Here is a 17282-nt window from a genome sequence, read left to right on the forward strand (position 1 = left end):
GGCAGTCAAATCTGTAGCAGCATTGCCTTGGGTCTCAAATGAGTTATCTTTTTGGTGCCCCAGACAATGTATGATGGCCACTCTTTTTTGGATACCATATGGCCTTAAAGAGGGCTAGTATTTTTGTTTTGTTATTTATTTATTATTTTCTGATGTTAATAGTCCTCTCTTTTTGTATAAGAAGTCCCCATGAACATAGGCAGTGGCAAAAGCATATCTGTTGTCAGTATAATACTGTTTTTATCTTTTCCATACTTTACAGCCTGTGTTAGGGCTATGAGCTCAGCCTTTTGAGCAGATGTTCTTTGGCTTAAGGCTTGAGCCCAAATGACCTCATCTAAAGTTACCATGGCTGTCCCAGCATACCTGATTCCATTGGAGATGAAACTGCTTCCATCAGTGAACAGCATTTCATTAGGTTCTGTCCAGGGCACACCAGTCAGGTCCAGCCGGAGGCCTTGGAGAGTCTCGATTGTTTTGAGGCAGTCATGGACAGGCTCAATTGGGTCGTCGTCATCCGGGAGGAGGGTAGCCGGATTTAGAGCCATGGTTTTTAGGGGTTGATCTAGAAGTAAAGCCCAATACTGGGTGAAGCAGGAGTTGGTGAGCTAATGTTCAGGTGTACTTTGTAAGAGAGTCTGTACAGAGTGAGGGGCCTCTAAGCATATGTCTTGTTGGCCTCTTTTTACCAGTAAAGCAGTTGCCACTATGGCTCAGAGACAGGTTGGCTATCCTGCAGCTACACTGTTCAACCTCTTGGAGAGGTAGGTGATAGGCCTCTTCCATGGTCCCAGGGCTTGGGTGAGCCCCCCCCCCCCCCACTGGCAATGCCTCACATCTTGGCAACAAACAGGCTGAAGGGCTGCATCAAATAAGGTTGGGGAATTTTTAAATCCTTGGGGGAGGTGACTTCAAGTTAATTGTCCAGAGTATCCTCCCCCAGGGTCAGTCCATTCAAAGGCAGAGAGGTTGGCTTACCTCAGCCAGCAGGAGGCTGAAGAAGGCATCTTTAAGATCTAGCTTTTTGGTTTGTTTCTTTTCTGGACTATCTGTCATTAAAGACCCTCTGAGCAATTTCAGCCAGCTCAGATAACAATTTTCCTTTAAATCCTTCCTGTCTTTGAAGCTGTCTCCTAATGTCTGGGCTGACTGGGTAACAAAGGCAATATTTATCACCTGCCCGTTTTCTGGGGTCTCAGGGTCCACAGGAGTGTAGGTCCTGTAAGCCTCCATAAGGCGTTGCAGGAAAGCAGCAGGGTTTCATTTGATCCCTGAGTAGTTTCACTTACTTTTGATAGGTTAGTGGGCTTCTGGGCTGCTGTGTGGAGTCCCCTAAGGAAAGTCTGGTGATACAGATCGAGAGCCCCCTTACCTTGGTTCGTGTTTGGGTCCCACCCATGTCTGTTAGGGGGGAACACATGTTTGAGGCAAACAGGGTCATCGGAGGGTCAGCCATCATGACCAGTAACAATTTTCAGAGCCTCCCTCTGGATCCACTAACATTCTTCTGATGTGAAGAGAGTCCGCAGGAGCTGCTGACAATCATCCCATGTAGGCTGGTGGGTAAAGAAAACAGTCTCCAGGAGGGAGATAAGGCTCTGAGGTTTTTCTGAGAAAGAAGGATTTTGATTTTTCCAGTTGTAAACCGTGAAGGGAGCCTGGTCTTGAGGAGTTCCGGGAGGCAAGGAAGGCTGTTGGGGTGAGAGGGGGGTTTCAAGGAACGGCAGGGAGGGGACTGGTATGCAGTGCCACTCTGAGTATGCAGAGGGAAAGATCAGGTGGGGGAGTGAGAGGGGGGTTTGGAGGAAGGTTAGGGAGAGCCAGTGCCACTCCGAGTATGGGAAACAGGCAAAGAAAGTCCAGAAATACACCCATAGTTCTGGTGAATTGGTTTTTAACAAAGTTGCCAGAGCAATTCTTTAGGAAAAAGCTATGTGTATGCCCTGAAAACTGTTTACACTACCTTTTAAATATTTCATTTATATCTACCTAAATGTTGACTCTGACAACTGTTACACTGTGGAGTTAATAACGTTGTATATTTTTTTAAAGTGATGAACAGAGTATGCTTTCTTAGCTGCCTAATTGACATTTTTCTGAGGTGTTTGGTCAGTTAATACTTTCAACCAACTTAAAAGTAATGTTCTCCCCATTTTCTCCATGAGCAGAAAGAATGTAAACAAACCTGTGTTTAACAATAAGGTCAGCATGACATAAAATAACAAAAGCCAATAAAACGAAAATGAGGTTGACATTCTGGGACTAACCTAGCAGTCCTACAACAGTTTTTCAAATTCTTTTCTTTGGTTATAGCATATTCAGAGATTAAATCATTGCTGTTATGAACTACTGCTGTTTAACTTATCATCAACCTTCCCCAAATTTTTAAATCTTCTCCAGTGAAGGGAGAAGAAATTATTAAAGGAACTACTCTTAGCTTATTTTCAATTTTTAAAGCCACCTTGGGTCTTCAGAGGCGTCAGAGAGTATGGGAGGCGCTGTGGGAGGCGCTCTTCTTCAGAGAAGCTGGAAGAGAAGGCTTAGTTAAAAGCACACATGGTGTTCTATTTCCATTCACCTTGGGACTTTTTTTTTATGGCACCTTTTTAGTCATGATGGCTTGTCAGAGATTATATCAATCCAAACCTGTATGTAAGGGACTTGTCCCATAGACCTGTTTGGAGGAATTTTGTCCCATTTGTTATATAAGACCACAGTTAATGATACACAAAAACACACAACTGGCAACACACAAAAGACAGACAAGTGGCCACGTCCACAATTACTCTAAGATATCCACAGACACAACAATCGCAACAACAAAGACGAACAAGAAACATGGAAACACAATTCCTATTGACTTGCAAGTCCCAAACCCAAATACAAATTACCAATGGGCCCAGCGACATCTCAGGAGCCCAAGGACTAGGGGATTTAATGCTGCATCCAGCCTCCCACTAAGCCCAACCATTGGTGCACCATCCCTTACTGAGATCTCACCTACCTGGGGAGAGAGTATAGTGCCCCGTTTGCCTCCAGGGAGAAGAGGAACAGCTTCTCTATCTTCTCCTAGGAGATAAGTGCAGGAAGGGATATACTCACAAGAGAAAGAATCTTGCTGGGGCCTCCAAGATGTTGTGGGGCACCCTCCCACAAGAATGCACTTACATGCCACTCATGCAGAAAAGGGCAGTTTATTCACTCCAGCTGGCCAGTGACCATCTCCTAAGGAGCAACCAAGGAAGAGCGGCCTTGGGCCTTGTTCTTGTGGGATTTTTAAAGGCAAAAACTACATCCCGTTGGCACACAGGTTTGTCCAGGTGCACAAAGCAAGCTAGGGAGCTAGGTCACAGAAGCTAAGAATGAGCTGTTTGAGCAGTCAAGCACGCAACTTTTCATTGTGTATGGTTCCTGTTCCCATGTAATAATTCACTGTGTATGGCTCCTGTTTCTATGCAATGGTTTTTGTTTCTATGAGAAGGTCAGTGGTTTCTCATCTAGAAGGTGGGGGGTAGTCTGCAGGTCAGACGGGGCAAAATGGAGTTACTTAGGTTAAGCAAGCAATTCTACAGAAGCAGATAGTGTACGTTGTGAGGGTGTAGGGAGCTCTATTTCAATGGTTAAGCTGGAGGAAGGCCAGACTTCAAATGCCTGCCAGTTACACTGCCCCCTGCTGCCTTCTTTTGAGGAGAACAGCCTCAGATGCTTTTTAATGTGACTCTGTATTCTGCTTGAAAGGGAGACAGGTGGTTATGGGGTACAGTTTTCCAGATGAGGAAGCCAGCCCAGGCTTTGTGGCTTGCTGGTTGGGTGGCTTTGGGAAAGTCACTTAACCTCTCTCAACCTCAGTTTCCCAATTTCTAAGTTGGGGATAATAACAGTACCTACCTCATGCAATCATGAGGATTCAATTAGCAAACACGTGAAGACACGTGAAGACATGTGATGGGCACTCGCCACACTGCCTGCACAAAGACCAGTGAATATTTGCTTTTGTGCAGACCCAAGATCATGCCTGAGACAAAGGCTGCCCCTCAAGATCCATTTCCCATAGTCAGGAATGAACTGTCTCCACCAACTCTTCCCTACTGGGGTTGGAAGGACGGGTGGGGAGAAAGCCCACCCCAAATGATCCCAGCTCCTGAGCAGAGTGGCTGCCATCTCCTCATGTTAAATCCCCATGATCTAAAGTGACCTGGGAGTCTCTCTGCTTCCAGATAGAGCTGGAGAGACACAAAACACATCCTGAAGTTCTCACCTGCGCACATCACCTCATCCTGTCTTTAACCTTCTTGTCTTCTCAGCAGCATGCCCCACATCAGAGTGGTTCATTTCACATCTGCCGTCACTACCATGACTAAGATGGCATTCATCCCGAATCCATTTTAGGATTCAGTCCTCCTCTTCCACAAATTTAGAATGTCAGAACATTCTGATGAGCCTCAACTCCTCTTCTTGTTCTTTGCATCAAATCCAATCATATCACTGCCTGGGGGCCAATTCTGCTACTTATCCTTGGAGTGGGGGTTGTTGTTTCTGAGTCTGTGCCTTTTCAGGTCACCTGAGGAGAGGAACAGGCACCTCCAATCAAAGAGAGTGCATCCTGACCAGCCAGAAGTACTTGTGTATAAGAAGTGGTTTTCAGAGGCTCAGGCCCTGGTTCCAATCTCTGCTCCATGGCACCTGACTTCATAGGTAAGTAACCTCTACAAACCTCACTCTACACCATTTGCAGTATTTAAATCATGTTATTCATACTTACTTATTCACGCTGTTACATACAGTAAATGTGGCTGTTGTTAAACAAAAATTATAGGACGCCATTGCTTCACTAAGCTCCGGCACTTGGTTCAACAGACTGGACTGAAAAGCAAAATGGAGTCACCCATGCTAAAGTTCCACGGCACCAGTTTAAAACTAATTTGTTATCTGACCTTCCAAGAAACTTGGAGAGAGCTAACAGCCAATTTCCCAAACAGGCCAGTTTCAGTCTTCAATTGGCACGATAATGAAATTCCTCTGCTTTAATTCTTACACACAAGGAAGTAACCTGATGTAAACCAATCAGTTCTGTCTCCCTGTCCTTGCCTTACAAGGAAACCAACCATTTTTTGTTCTTTCTTTCTGCTATCTTCAGCCCTTTCTGTCTAAAAATCCAACCACTTTTGTTCGACTCATTAGAATACTTATTCTTTTTTTTTTTTTTTTTGTTTTTTCCAACCACTTTTGCTCGACTCATTAGAATACTTATTCTATCTTTTTTTTTTTTTTTTGTCTTTTTTCGTGACCGGCAACAACCCTCAGTGTCACGCCCATACCGGACCGGGACCGGCAACGGGATCGCAACCCTCGGTGTTGCCCCTGTACCTCGCTCAGCCAGTCAGGGGGAACCGGTCTGTATGTGGGATCCGAACCCTCGGCGGGATCGCCACCGTGCTCCCAAGCGGCGCACTGTATCAGTGCGCCACCAGGCCAACCCTACTTATTCGATTTTATGAAATGAAGTGTTGCCCCATTCTAGAATCACAAAGCCCATTGAGATCTTTCATCTAAATCTGTTGTAATTTGTTTTTTGATGATATTATAACTGAGTACTTACTGTGTGCCGATTCCTGGACTGCAAGCATGATTTTACCTAGAACTTCCTCCAGTTGTCAACAGACATTCACCAAACCTGCCTGTACAGAAAATGAAAAATGGTCAGGCTCCCTCAGCTGTTCGGAATCTTGCCAAGCATGACCTAGCCTGTTGGAAGTAAAGTGTTAACTGCACAGTGCGCCCAGGTATTCCTTGGCTATTGTCTGATGTAAGGTCGCACGTGCTCCCAGGTGTTCCTTGGTTATTGGATTTGCACCCAGGTGTTCCCTGTTTGTCTGACTTAAGTATAAAGGACAAAGGGCTCTGCTCCCCAGTGCCCCCAGGAGGCAACCAGGCTGACACTGCTGCTGGTGAGGAGGCTGGGGGCTGAGCTCACCTCCGAATGAAGCATGCCAATCTTGTCAACGGCTCTTAGGATCTTTTCTAATTACCTAGCTCACGACCTACATGTGAGGGGGTCTGTGACCCAGTCTGCATGGCACATGTGGGGTCTGTGACCCAGCCTGCACAACGGGTTTGAAGGGTCTGTGACCCAGCTGGACACTCCCTCAAGCGCTAGGCTTCCTAGTTTCAGAAATGAATGGGACACGGACCCTCACTCTGAGCTCACAGGAAAGGCCCATAATGCCCACAGGCTGCAGGGAGCGCCGTTCACATCGCGAAAGCGCAGTTAAGTGTCTGGAGGAAGATGCCTTCTCTAATTTGCACAAAGCTGAAGCGGGGACTGGCAGTGATGCTGCCCTGGCCACGGTCCCACTGGACCACCTTGACCTTGGCCCTGCTGTCTGCAACCAGCAGGGTGGGACTCAGCGGGCTCCCCAGCCTGTCCTGACCGGGCTGGAGAGTGGACAGTGACTCAGTTCCACCAACAGGGGAGCACCAGGCTGACCAGGTCCTCAGAGAGTGGTCCCGCAGCTGCCTGGGCAGCCCCTCCGCCCATGTGTTCCTGTCTGCTCCTGTCAGTTCCCTTTTCAGAAGCTCAGCAACCGGGGACTGAGGCCATGACAGCTGGCCTAATTCCTTCCAGGTCCTGCTGCTCTCCGCTAAGAAAGAAGACCCATCGGTCCCAAATGTTGGTGGGAGGCAGAAAGTTTATCACATGTCTGAGGAGACAGACCAGAACTGTCTCTTCCTTTAGGGTTCGGAGGGGGGCGGTTTAAAGAGAAGCGGAGGGAATGGAAGGTGGGAAATGAAGAGCAGGAGGGAGGGGGACGTGCAAGGAGTCAGGTGCAGTCTGGCAAGTACTCATCTGATTTCTGCTCCTGTCCTTTTCATCTCAGGATCCTGCTGGAGGGTGGAATCAGCACAGCTTTATTGATGTCTTCCTTAGTTTCCCTTGGATAGTACATGCAAGCCTGTAGCTCCAGGCAGACTGGAAAACAACTTTACCTGCATGTAAATAATGTCATCTTGCCCTGTGACCAAGGCTGAAAATGTCAAATCACCATGGGAAAAGAGGGAACTCAGAGAAATGCATGCCAAGAAAAAAAAACTGTGTCCTTTTAAAATCTGTTGGAACCCATGTGATTTTAGGTCCTAACAGGGCTTCCTGCTCACTCCAACATTTCCAGCCTCCCCACCACTCCCTGACTCTCCCCAGTCAATGTGTCTCTGGTTCCAGTGGCTCTAGTTCCACAGTATGATCACACAGAACCAGAACTCTACTGTCTGCCTCCCCAAGCCCCCTGGATCCCCAGCTCTGTGGCCAGAGGGACATTTGAGAACTTCCATGTGCTGGGTACTGCGCCAAGCACTTCCGTGGTTGATCTCTTTTAATCCTAGGCCAACAGGTGAAATAGAGCTCCCTACACCCTCATAACGCACACTATCTGCTTCTGTAGAATTGCTTGCTTAACCTAAGTAACTCCATTTTACCCCCGTCTGACCTGCAGACTACCCCCTGCTTTCTGCATGAGAACCCGTTGACCTTCTCATAGAAACAAAAGCCGTTGCATAGAAACAGGAGCCATACACAGAAAAATATTACATGGGAACAGGAACCATACACAGTAAACTATTAGATGGGAACAGGAACCATACACAGTGAAAAGTTGCATGCTTGACTGCTCTGACGGCTCATTCTTGGCCTCTGTGACCTCGCTCCCTAGCTTGCTTTGTGCACCTGGACAAACCCGTGTGCCAACGGGATGTAGTTTTTGCCTTTAAAAACCCCACAAGACCAAGGCCCAAGGCCGCTCTTCCTTGGTTGCTCCTTGGGAGATGGTTGCTGGCCAGCTGGAGAGAATAAACTGCCCTTCTCTGCACGAGTGACGTGTAAGTGCATTTCTTGTGGGAGCGGGCCTCACAACACAGGGAGATGTGGCTATAATTGCCACTTTACAGAGGAGGAGCCCAAGGGGTATTCTGTGCTCTTTCCCAGCTCCCAGCCTGTCCCACTGCACCTTCCACCCTCTATGACCTCTGGCTCCTCCTTGTACCCTGGCCAGTGTGGGAATGGAATGGGGGTAGCAGCAAAGGGTAGGGCAGGAAATGTTTTTCTTGCCCAGTGCCCTTTGTCTTCTGGTGTGGCTTTGCTCTGGCCAGAACAGATTATTCAAGCTGTCTCTTTTTTTTCTGGTGGATTTTCTTGGGGGTTCTTTAGCACCCCGATTTCTGGGAGCAACTCACACTGCAGTTCCCTTCCTGGATAGTGCCTCCTCTAACCCTCAGCTCAAGAACCACCTCTATCGGGTCCCCCTGCCCACCCCATCCCCCACAGCCCTCATGCACAAAGTACCTTCTGGACAGCTCCAAGCTATCTCTCTTCCCCCAGCTCCTCAGCTGGTCCTGGGAAAGCCAGCATCATTCTCCATCTTGAGAAAGCTCACCCTGCGCAGCTGCCTCTCCTGATTTCACCAAGGAACATCTGGCCAGGCCAGTGTCTCACCTGCAGGCTTTTCCCTCCCAGCCTCTGAGCCCCCCAGAATCCAGGACACACAGATCAAGATCTGCAGATGGCTGCCTCGAAGTGTCTTGCACTCAGCCTTTGGAGAGGGGAGGCAGCCCATGCACCTCCCCCCAGGGGGCAGCACCCCAACAGCTGCCTCTAGAGAAAGCCTCCCTTTGCCTTCCAGCTGCTCCCGGTGCCATCTCTCCTGTGTCGGCTGTGGGAAACAGGTGGAGGTTTCCTAAGGTTTCTCCAACTAGTTCTTAACCACTTTGGTCGTAAGAACTGTATTAGATGGTCTAGCACCTCGCCTTGTTTTAGAATGTGGGTGCAGTGAGCAGCACTGGCTGAAACTGAATCAGAAAAACCTGCACTAAAACAACAACAAAATTTTATTTTGAAAATAGTTTTAGATTTAGGGCTGGCCAGTTAGCTCACCTGGTTAGAGTGCAGCCTTAGAACCCTAAGGTCATGGGTTCTGATACCCATACCAGCCTGCCACAGACAAAACAAAACAAATAAACAAACCAAAAACCCCACGAGCACACAATTTTAGATTGAGAGAAAAGTTGCAAAAATAATACAAATCATCTCTGTAGAGCCTTTACCCCAAGGCACCAAATGCCAGAACTTTATTATGTTTGCATTTTCATTCTGTCTCCCCACCTTCCTTGTTTTTCTGAGCTTTTTGAGAGTAAACTGCAGAGTTAATGACCTTTTGCTCCTAAACTCTTCAGCATGATTTCCTAAAAACAAGGACATTCTCTCCATAACCACAGTACAATTATCAAAGGCAGGAAATTAACAATGATACAGTACCATTAACTTATCTACATATTTTTTCTAATCTCCATGTTTCTTTTTGTAGAAATGAATACATACGACGGTACTTCAAAGAGTTCATGGAAAGATTTGTATCATCTTTTAATTCTATTTCTCCACAAGCTCTTTGAAATGCCCTCCTATGTGTATATTTTCTTATTTCCCCTTCTTTCTTACACAAACACTAGAATACTATGGATAGATACTCTTTTGCACTTTGGTTTCTTTTCCCACTTAATATACCCCCAAATCACTCTACAACATTTCACAGAGAACTTCCTCATTCTTTTTTCTATCTGCACAGCACTCCATCATGTGATTGTACTAGAGTTTATTCAACCATTAATATATGTATGCACATATATGCACTAGGTTGTTTCCAATATTTTACAATTGCAAACAATGCTGTAACGAGTAATTCAAATATGTGTGTTTTCATATTGTTGGAGGTGTACCCTCGAGGTAAATTCCTGTAACTGGAGTTGCTGGATCAAAAGGTAAGTGCATACATAATTTCATTAAATAGTGCCAAATTTCTTTCCAAAAGGATTGAACAAATTTGCATTCCCACCAGCAAATATGAGAATACCTGTTTTCTGAAAGGCTCATCAACACTGAATATATTGTCAGACTTTTTTATTTTTGCCCTCCTGATAGGTGAGAAATGGTATCTCACTGAGTTTTAATATGCTTTCCTTGAATTATGAGTGAAGTTGAGCATATTTTCATATGTGTAAGGGCCATTTAAAAAATCTGTGTATGTGGTTTGTGTGAATTGTCTGTTCATGGATAAAGGAAGTCACTTTTCTTTCTTTCTTTTTTTTTTTTTTTGACCAGTAAGGGGATTGCAACCCTCGGCTTGGTGTTTTCTGCACCACGCTCAGCCAGTGAGCCCACCGGCCATCCCTATATAGGATCCAAACCTGTGGCCTCTGTGCTACCAGCACCACACTCTCCTGAGTGAGCCATGGGGCCGGCCCAGGAAGTCACTTTTCAATCAGATTTTTGGTCTTTCGTTACTATCATTATTATTATTGGAGAGTTTTAAAAATATATATTAGAGATATTATCCCTTTGTGATATATGTTGCAAATATTTTCTCCGAGATTGTCAGTTTTCTTTTGACTTTATAGGGGTTTCTATTTATTGTGCAAAGGATTTTTTGTTGTTGTTATGCAGTCAGTTAATCAATATTTTATTTTATAGTATTTAGATTTTGAGACAGTCAGAAAACCTTTCCAAGTACCCAGTGCATAAAGGAATTCACCCACATTTCCTTTCAGTACTTGGATAGTTTCATTTTTTACATTTAATCCCTGATCCATTTGGAGTTTATTCTTGTGCATGGTGTGAGGAATGGATCCAAACTTACCATTTCCGGATGCCAACCAGCTGTTCCAGCACCTTTATTAACAAGTTCACCTTTGCCCCAGTGGTTTGACAGCACCACGCTCAGCCAGTGAGCAAACTGGCCATCCCTATATAGGATCCGAACCTGTGGCCTTGGTGTTATCAGCACCGCACTCTCCCGAGTGAGCCACGGGCCGGCCCCTTGCCCCAGTGGTTTGAGACGACACCTTTATCATATACTAAGTTTCCCTGTGTACTTGGGCCTGTTTCTGGACTCTCTTCTTTTCCACTGGTCTGTCTATTCACACACACATCACGCATTGTTTTAGTTACAGAGAACGTTTTTAGAGTACGTTTTTACGTCTTGTAGGGTCAGTCCCTTTGTAGCTTATTCCCCTCAGTGTTTTCCTGATATTCTTGCATGTTTGATTTTTCCATGTTAAGTATCAGCTTTTTTAGCTCCATAAAGAAGCCTATTGGTATTTTTATTGGGATCGTGTCAAGTTTATACATTAATTTAGGGAGAACTAACATTTTTATGCTGTTGAGTTGCCTTTATCGAGGATGAGGAATGTCCTCCCATTTGTTCAAATCTACTTTTGAGTCTTTTAAGAGTTTAAAGTTTTCCTCAATAGGCTTTGCTTGTTTCTTGTTAACTTAATTTTTATCTAATTTCTTTTGTTGCTGTTGTAATTGAGGTTCCCTCTTCCACCATATTCTCTAACTGGCTATTGTTTGAGTATATGAAGGGTATTAATTTCCATATGTTAATTTTCTACCCGCTGATTTTTGTTTGTTTGAGTAACTTTTGTTATTAATTCTTTGGGGTTTCTCAGGTATATTATCATATTGTCTGAAAACAGAGAAAGTTTTCCTTCTGTCTTTCAATTCTTCTGCCACTGACTGATTTCTCTCGTCTGTTTGCATTGGCTAACATCCCCAGTATGTACTGAACAGTAGTGGGGACAGTGGGCATCCTTACCTTGCCTTGTCCCTGATCTTAGTGGAAATGCCTCTAGTGTTTCCCCATTCAGAAAAATGCTATGGATGAAAAAAGAGAGGCAATATACACACCCACATATATGTGCTTTATTGTATGTGCACACGTTATCTCTGGATGATACACAAGAAACTAACAGTGATTGCCTGGGAGAAGAGAATTGACTCACTGGGGGCTGGCCTGGGAGGGACACTCCCCATGAATCTTTTGGTACCTTTTGAAATTTATTCACTGTACATGTCTCCTCAATAATTTCTTTTTAAAAAATTAGTTATTTAGAAATAATGAATCCACAACTTCCTCTAGTAACCTACTCTACAGTATTTTATTTTTGTGTCTTTAATAGAAGTTTCTTATGATCAATATTTTAAAAGGCAGCAGAATAGGTTGGCATGTAAATGAGTGAGCATGATGATAAGTTGGACCCCAGTTACTGCAGCTACTGCTTGGACTCTGCTGTCCTCAGCTGGCAAGCATGTGACTTCCTTCAGTGACTCTCAGTCTCACTCTCCATTGCAATCTGTTGTCCCTACTGTGAACCTGCCAGCCGGCCTGGCACTCCCATACCCCATGCACCCAGTGGCCAGGCCAGGTGAGCCGCAGCCCCCTGGGCTTGTTTTCCCCTCCATGGGCTCCTGGCTGGCCCTGTCTCCATCCCCGCTGCAAGACTCTGTCCACCATTCTTCCCGCTCTCACCCTCCAGGCCTGCATTTGAAGGACCTCAGTTCCAAAACCTCTTTCTGGCTCTTTCTGCTCCATTTCACCTCTGGTTGATAATCCTGCCCTACTTTCCACCCCTGAGGGCCAAGCCCAGTGCCAGTTCCCCAGCTGACCACTAGCCAAGCACTCACCAGGCCACCATGGGGCATCTTTGGGGTTCTCCCTGCCCAGTCACACACTGTCCAGGCAGCATTAAAAAAAAGTCCCAATCCTTGGGTGAGGCTTTACCTTTAAATCACTCACACTGGGATACATGGGCCCTAAAGCCCGTGCTCTTACACTCCAGAAAGGAGCTCTCGGGACTTCACACAGGCCTGTTTACTCTTACTTGACTTGCTTTTTTAATGGGCTTTCGGCTTTTCAAGCTTTTCAGGGTTGAGAAATGTGGAAGGCAGGAGCAAGAGGGAGCAGAGGCTGGCAGGGGAAGAAGGCTGAGAAGGCAGTGTGGACACCAGGGAGACTCGCAGCTGCTCACTCACTCTCCCCGCATCTTCACCTGTGGGAAACCTCCCCTCCCCAGCTAACCTGGACATCTGGCAGGCCCCGCCCCCTGGTCCTGGGCCACACTGTTTTGCGTGTATCACGTGCTTGCAGCTAATTATTGTGCCTGGTTTTAGCGCCCAGTGATTGCTGCCTTCCTTGCATTTTTCTCTGCTGAATGCTACTATGTCTTTTTAAAGAGAGGGAAGGCATCTTTTATACAGGAGTCCTGGTTGCCTTGTTCCTCACCTGCGAACAAACGTGTGAGCCTGTGTGTGCATGTGTGTGTGCATGTGTGGGCTCCCTCTTCTGTGATCCCTCCCCAGCTCTGTCTTGCAGTTGTTGAAAGCCCTGTAGTCATTCTGTTCAGGATTCAAGGGCTGGCTGGTTAGCTCACTTGGTTAGAGTGCCACCTTGTAACACCAAGATCAAGGGTTTGGATCCCGTACTGGCCAGCCACTAAAACCAAAAAAGGATTCAAATCCGACTTAACCTCTCCTGTGATCTTAGGTGACCTGGCCTATGTAAGCTCCCTTATCTCTCAAATGGGCATTAATAACAACAATTTCTCAACAGTTGGTGGATTAAACGGGTGGAAAGCTAGCATCCTCCCTGGCACGTGGAAAGTGCTCAGCAGAAAACGCTCAGCAGATAGGAACAATTATTAAGGCCTCTCTCAACCCTAACAGTGTCTTTATGTATATGCAAAACATTCACGGGCCCCCATCCATGTCAGTCACCACTGATGCCAGGAAGAGAAATGTGAATAAGACATATTGCCCTTTAAGGGCTTACAGCCCAGCAAGGGAGGCAGGAGTGACAGGTGTAGGATAGGATATTAGCAATAATACACTTATTTAGTGTTTATTATGCCAGCTTCTGTTCTCAGGCTTTATATGAATCGAATCATTTCATCCTCTATAAAGTGGATTATCTCTACATCACAGATGAAGAAATTGAGGCACCTGCCCCCACCCACAGCTGGTGAGTATGAGGTTGGGGTACTCCAAAGGCCACCTTTTTTTTTTTTTTTTTTTGCTGCTGGCCAGTACAGGGCACCACGCTCTCCCAAGTGAGCTAACCAGCCAGCCCCAGAGGCCGCACATTGGACCCCCACCTCCTGCTGCATCTCTACCTGGACTAGGGGGCAGGTTCTGGCAATTCGTAAAAGGGACTGTCAGCCCCATGTGTAGGTGCCTCTCAGAACCAGCATCAGCCCCTCCACCCACTCTTCTGTTCTCTGTGTTTCCGTCTCTCAGATACTCCCCACCACACTGTTGCCAGGGTCTATGTGTCCGCTCCCTCTGCACTAGCCAGTGCCCTCTCTCAGGGTCTGTCTTCATCCTCCATGCCCCCAGATTTTGGTGCATGGCTGTCCCTGAGGCTGTGCTCCGGAATTAACAGATGAGACAGGCTGTGTCTGCATGTGTCTTCAGTGTGCGGTGGGCGGGAGGGGGGTGCGGGACCTGGACCATGGCAGTGGGAAGAGAGGTGGAAATCTATGGGCTTCAGCTCTGGCTGGCTGTAAGTGAGGTTGAGACTTAGAAAAGTCACTGCCAGGTCTGGGCACGGGGGACCCATGGGTGGTGGCCATGCATACTGAGACAGGGGACACAGGTGGAGGAGCAGGGTTAGGAGCCCAGCAGACAGTGGTCACAGGATCTGAGTTCAGGAGCGAGTGAGTTGTTGGAGCTCCAGATTCGAGAGTCACTGGCTCAACACAGTGGTTGAGGCCATTGGAAGGGGTGGCATCACCCAGAGGGAATGAGCCCACCTAGAAGCAGGCCAGGGGAGACTCTGGAGGACACAGTCAGCAAGCCAGTTCACAGTATTGGGGACCTGAGTACTGAAAAGTCATAACAGCTGGGGCCATGTAGTTTACGGGCAAGCAGTAATAAACTGCACAGTAATGAAACAAAGCCACTGAGCATACCACGTTCCACCCCTAATAGGTTAATATGTCAACATTTTTAGTGCTTAAAATGATAAAGCTTTCAGTTAACCTGAAAATTTCATCTTCTCCCAACTGACTCATTCTCCATGAGTTAAGGATAATAAAGTTCCAATAATAAATCTCCATTGTTCTTATACACCTGAGGTTATTCCAGTAGGAGTGACACCTTCCATTGTTTTGAGCTTTACCTTATCTGACATCACGCCCACCCTGCATGTAGCAGGACTGCGTTTGCTCCCATTTTTCAGAGGAGAAGACTGAGGCCCCAACAGGAATCCTCTGGAAGACAGATCCTCTGGGGCCCGGTGCAAGACTGATTCCACAGCACCAGGACCAAGTCACCACATTGATCTCCTCAGCGAACACTCCAGGGATTGGAAACATTCCAGTGCAGCTGGTCAGACAAGGTTTAGAAATGAACTTCCAACCACTTCCAACCGTCCGTGACCCACAGGGGGTGCTCAGCAAATATTTGCCTGGTGGACAAAAATTTCATCATCTTGAGTCCAGTGTTGCAAGTTCCTGCCTGCAACACAAAGGGTGGTTGGGGCAGGTGCTGGCAAAGGCCTGGTCCCTGCAGCGAGTGGTTAATTATTCTGGAGTTCAGGCTTGCAGGAGGCATGATGGAGCTTGGTGCCCTGGGTCATTCCTGGCATACTCCTGGAAAGTTAAACAGAAGCTCCACGAATCCTAGAAAGGCACGGTTTGATTTACTCTCTCTCACCTCCAGGCAGGTCTCCCCTGAACCTGTCCAGACCCATCAAGGACCTTCCCAGGAGAAAAAAACCCCAGCTCGGATCAGCCCCAGTTTCCTTGCTGGAGGTTGGACTGGGGTAGGGGAAGGAAGCCTAACCAAAACCTCTTGCTTAAATCCCATTGCTCAAGGTTTCCTCAGGAGCTGAGGAAACACTTGTCCATCTTCCATGAGCTTCCTACATGTGTTTCTATTCTCCCCTCGATCCCTGAAATCTGAAAAACCACTGCAGGTGAGATCCACAGGAGAGGCTCGTACCCTGAGAATTCTAACTCCAATTAGACCTCTCTCTAGCTGTGTGCCCTTAGGCAAATCACTCAACTTCTCCGAGCTTATTTCCTCACCTGAGTCTGTTGTAAAATGATCATTTCACAGTACTCCCTTCTCTCTGGAAGGACCCTGGTTTGGAAGCTTTGTGAAGGCAGGAACGTAATTCACATATTCCCTGCTCTCTCTGCCCCCAGTGCTGGAAGTACAGGAGGTAATTCACATGCTAAGTAAAAACCATTAGAAAATAATGGTCATACTTTATGATCACTCTGTGCCTGGCACAACACTAAACAGTTTCTATGGATTTCTTATTTAATCCTCATATTGCTTAAGGAAGGTACTATTATGCCCATTTTAAAGATGAAGAAACTGAAGCCTAGAGAGGCTCAGTAGCATGTCCAAGGTCAGGCAGCCTTGCATGGAGTAGCTGGGACAGGAAGCCAGATCAGAACCTCACGTTTTTGCAGACAAACCCATTTCCTGGAAGAGGCAGAGACATTCCAGGAAGAGAAAACAAGGCTTATCTGAGACCAGCATGAAAGGAAAGGGGTTTCTAAACTGCTAAATTCAGCCTCCAGGGAAGGGGCTTATGATGGCGAGTCAGGGGTCCCCCTCCATGTTGGGGCTCCCAGTCTACACTGTTCCTGACTGCTGTGGTCAACTGTGTTATTTGTCCCTAGAGCAGTGGTACTCAACTGGGGGTAATTTCTGCTCACCAGGGGACATTTAGCCATGTCTGGAGACATTTTTGGTTGCCATCTGTCATTAGGCAGTGCTACTGTCATCTCATGGGTAGAGGCTGGAAATGCTGCTAAGCATCCTACAATGCACAAGACATCTCCCACAACAAAGAATTACCCAGCCCAAATGTCGGTAGTGCTGAGGCTGAGAAACCCCGGTCTAGAAAAATGGGACTCTACAAATGGCTCTTGGGGAGATTCTTGTCTGAATTCCTTTCTTCTGATGTACACATTACTCCCATTTTATAGATGAGGAAACTGAGGCTCAGAGGGCTTGGGATTGACTTTAGAGCTCTTAATTGTAAAACCAAGATTCTGCGCTGTTGGCTCCTCTCTTTCCCTGTGGACTAGGGAAATGACTCGGCATCAGAGGGAAGTTGATAGGGGTGTAGAGTCAGGTGAAAAGGAGAATAAATTCAGAGTCAGATCTGGACTTGGTCCCGAGTCTGTTGCAAATATGCATTGTGTGACTTTGGTGAGTCACTGCCGCTCTCTGGTTTTATTTCCAAAGGAGGGACCAGACAAGGTAACTTCTAGGGTCTTCCCCAATGACTGACATGACACTGCCTCTTTGCTGCTGAAATGGTGTCTGGGAGCTAGAGAGATGGGTGGGGGTGACCCAGGTCCTGACAAGGGGCATTTGGGATCTTCTGACACCTACATCCACCTCTGCACAAAGGATAAATACAGAGGGAAGGCCATGGCCC

General features: G+C 46.7%; 1 protein-coding gene across 1 annotated transcript in view; it reads right to left on the reverse strand.

The window, feature by feature from the left end:
* KCTD17 (potassium channel tetramerization domain containing 17) overlaps window positions 1–548 on the reverse strand; it is a 22386-nt gene extending 21838 nt beyond the window's left edge. The window contains exon 1 of the mRNA XM_008586494.1: window positions 367–548. Coding sequence (XP_008584716.1) covers window positions 367–548 — 182 coding nt within the window. The remainder of the gene's footprint in view (window positions 1–366) is intronic.
* Between the last annotated feature and the right edge of the window lie 16734 nt (window positions 549–17282).

Source organism: Galeopterus variegatus, unplaced genomic scaffold, assembly GCF_000696425.1.
Source record: "Galeopterus variegatus unplaced genomic scaffold, G_variegatus-3.0.2 Scaffold4000, whole genome shotgun sequence".
NCBI lineage: Eukaryota > Metazoa > Chordata > Mammalia > Dermoptera > Cynocephalidae > Galeopterus > Galeopterus variegatus.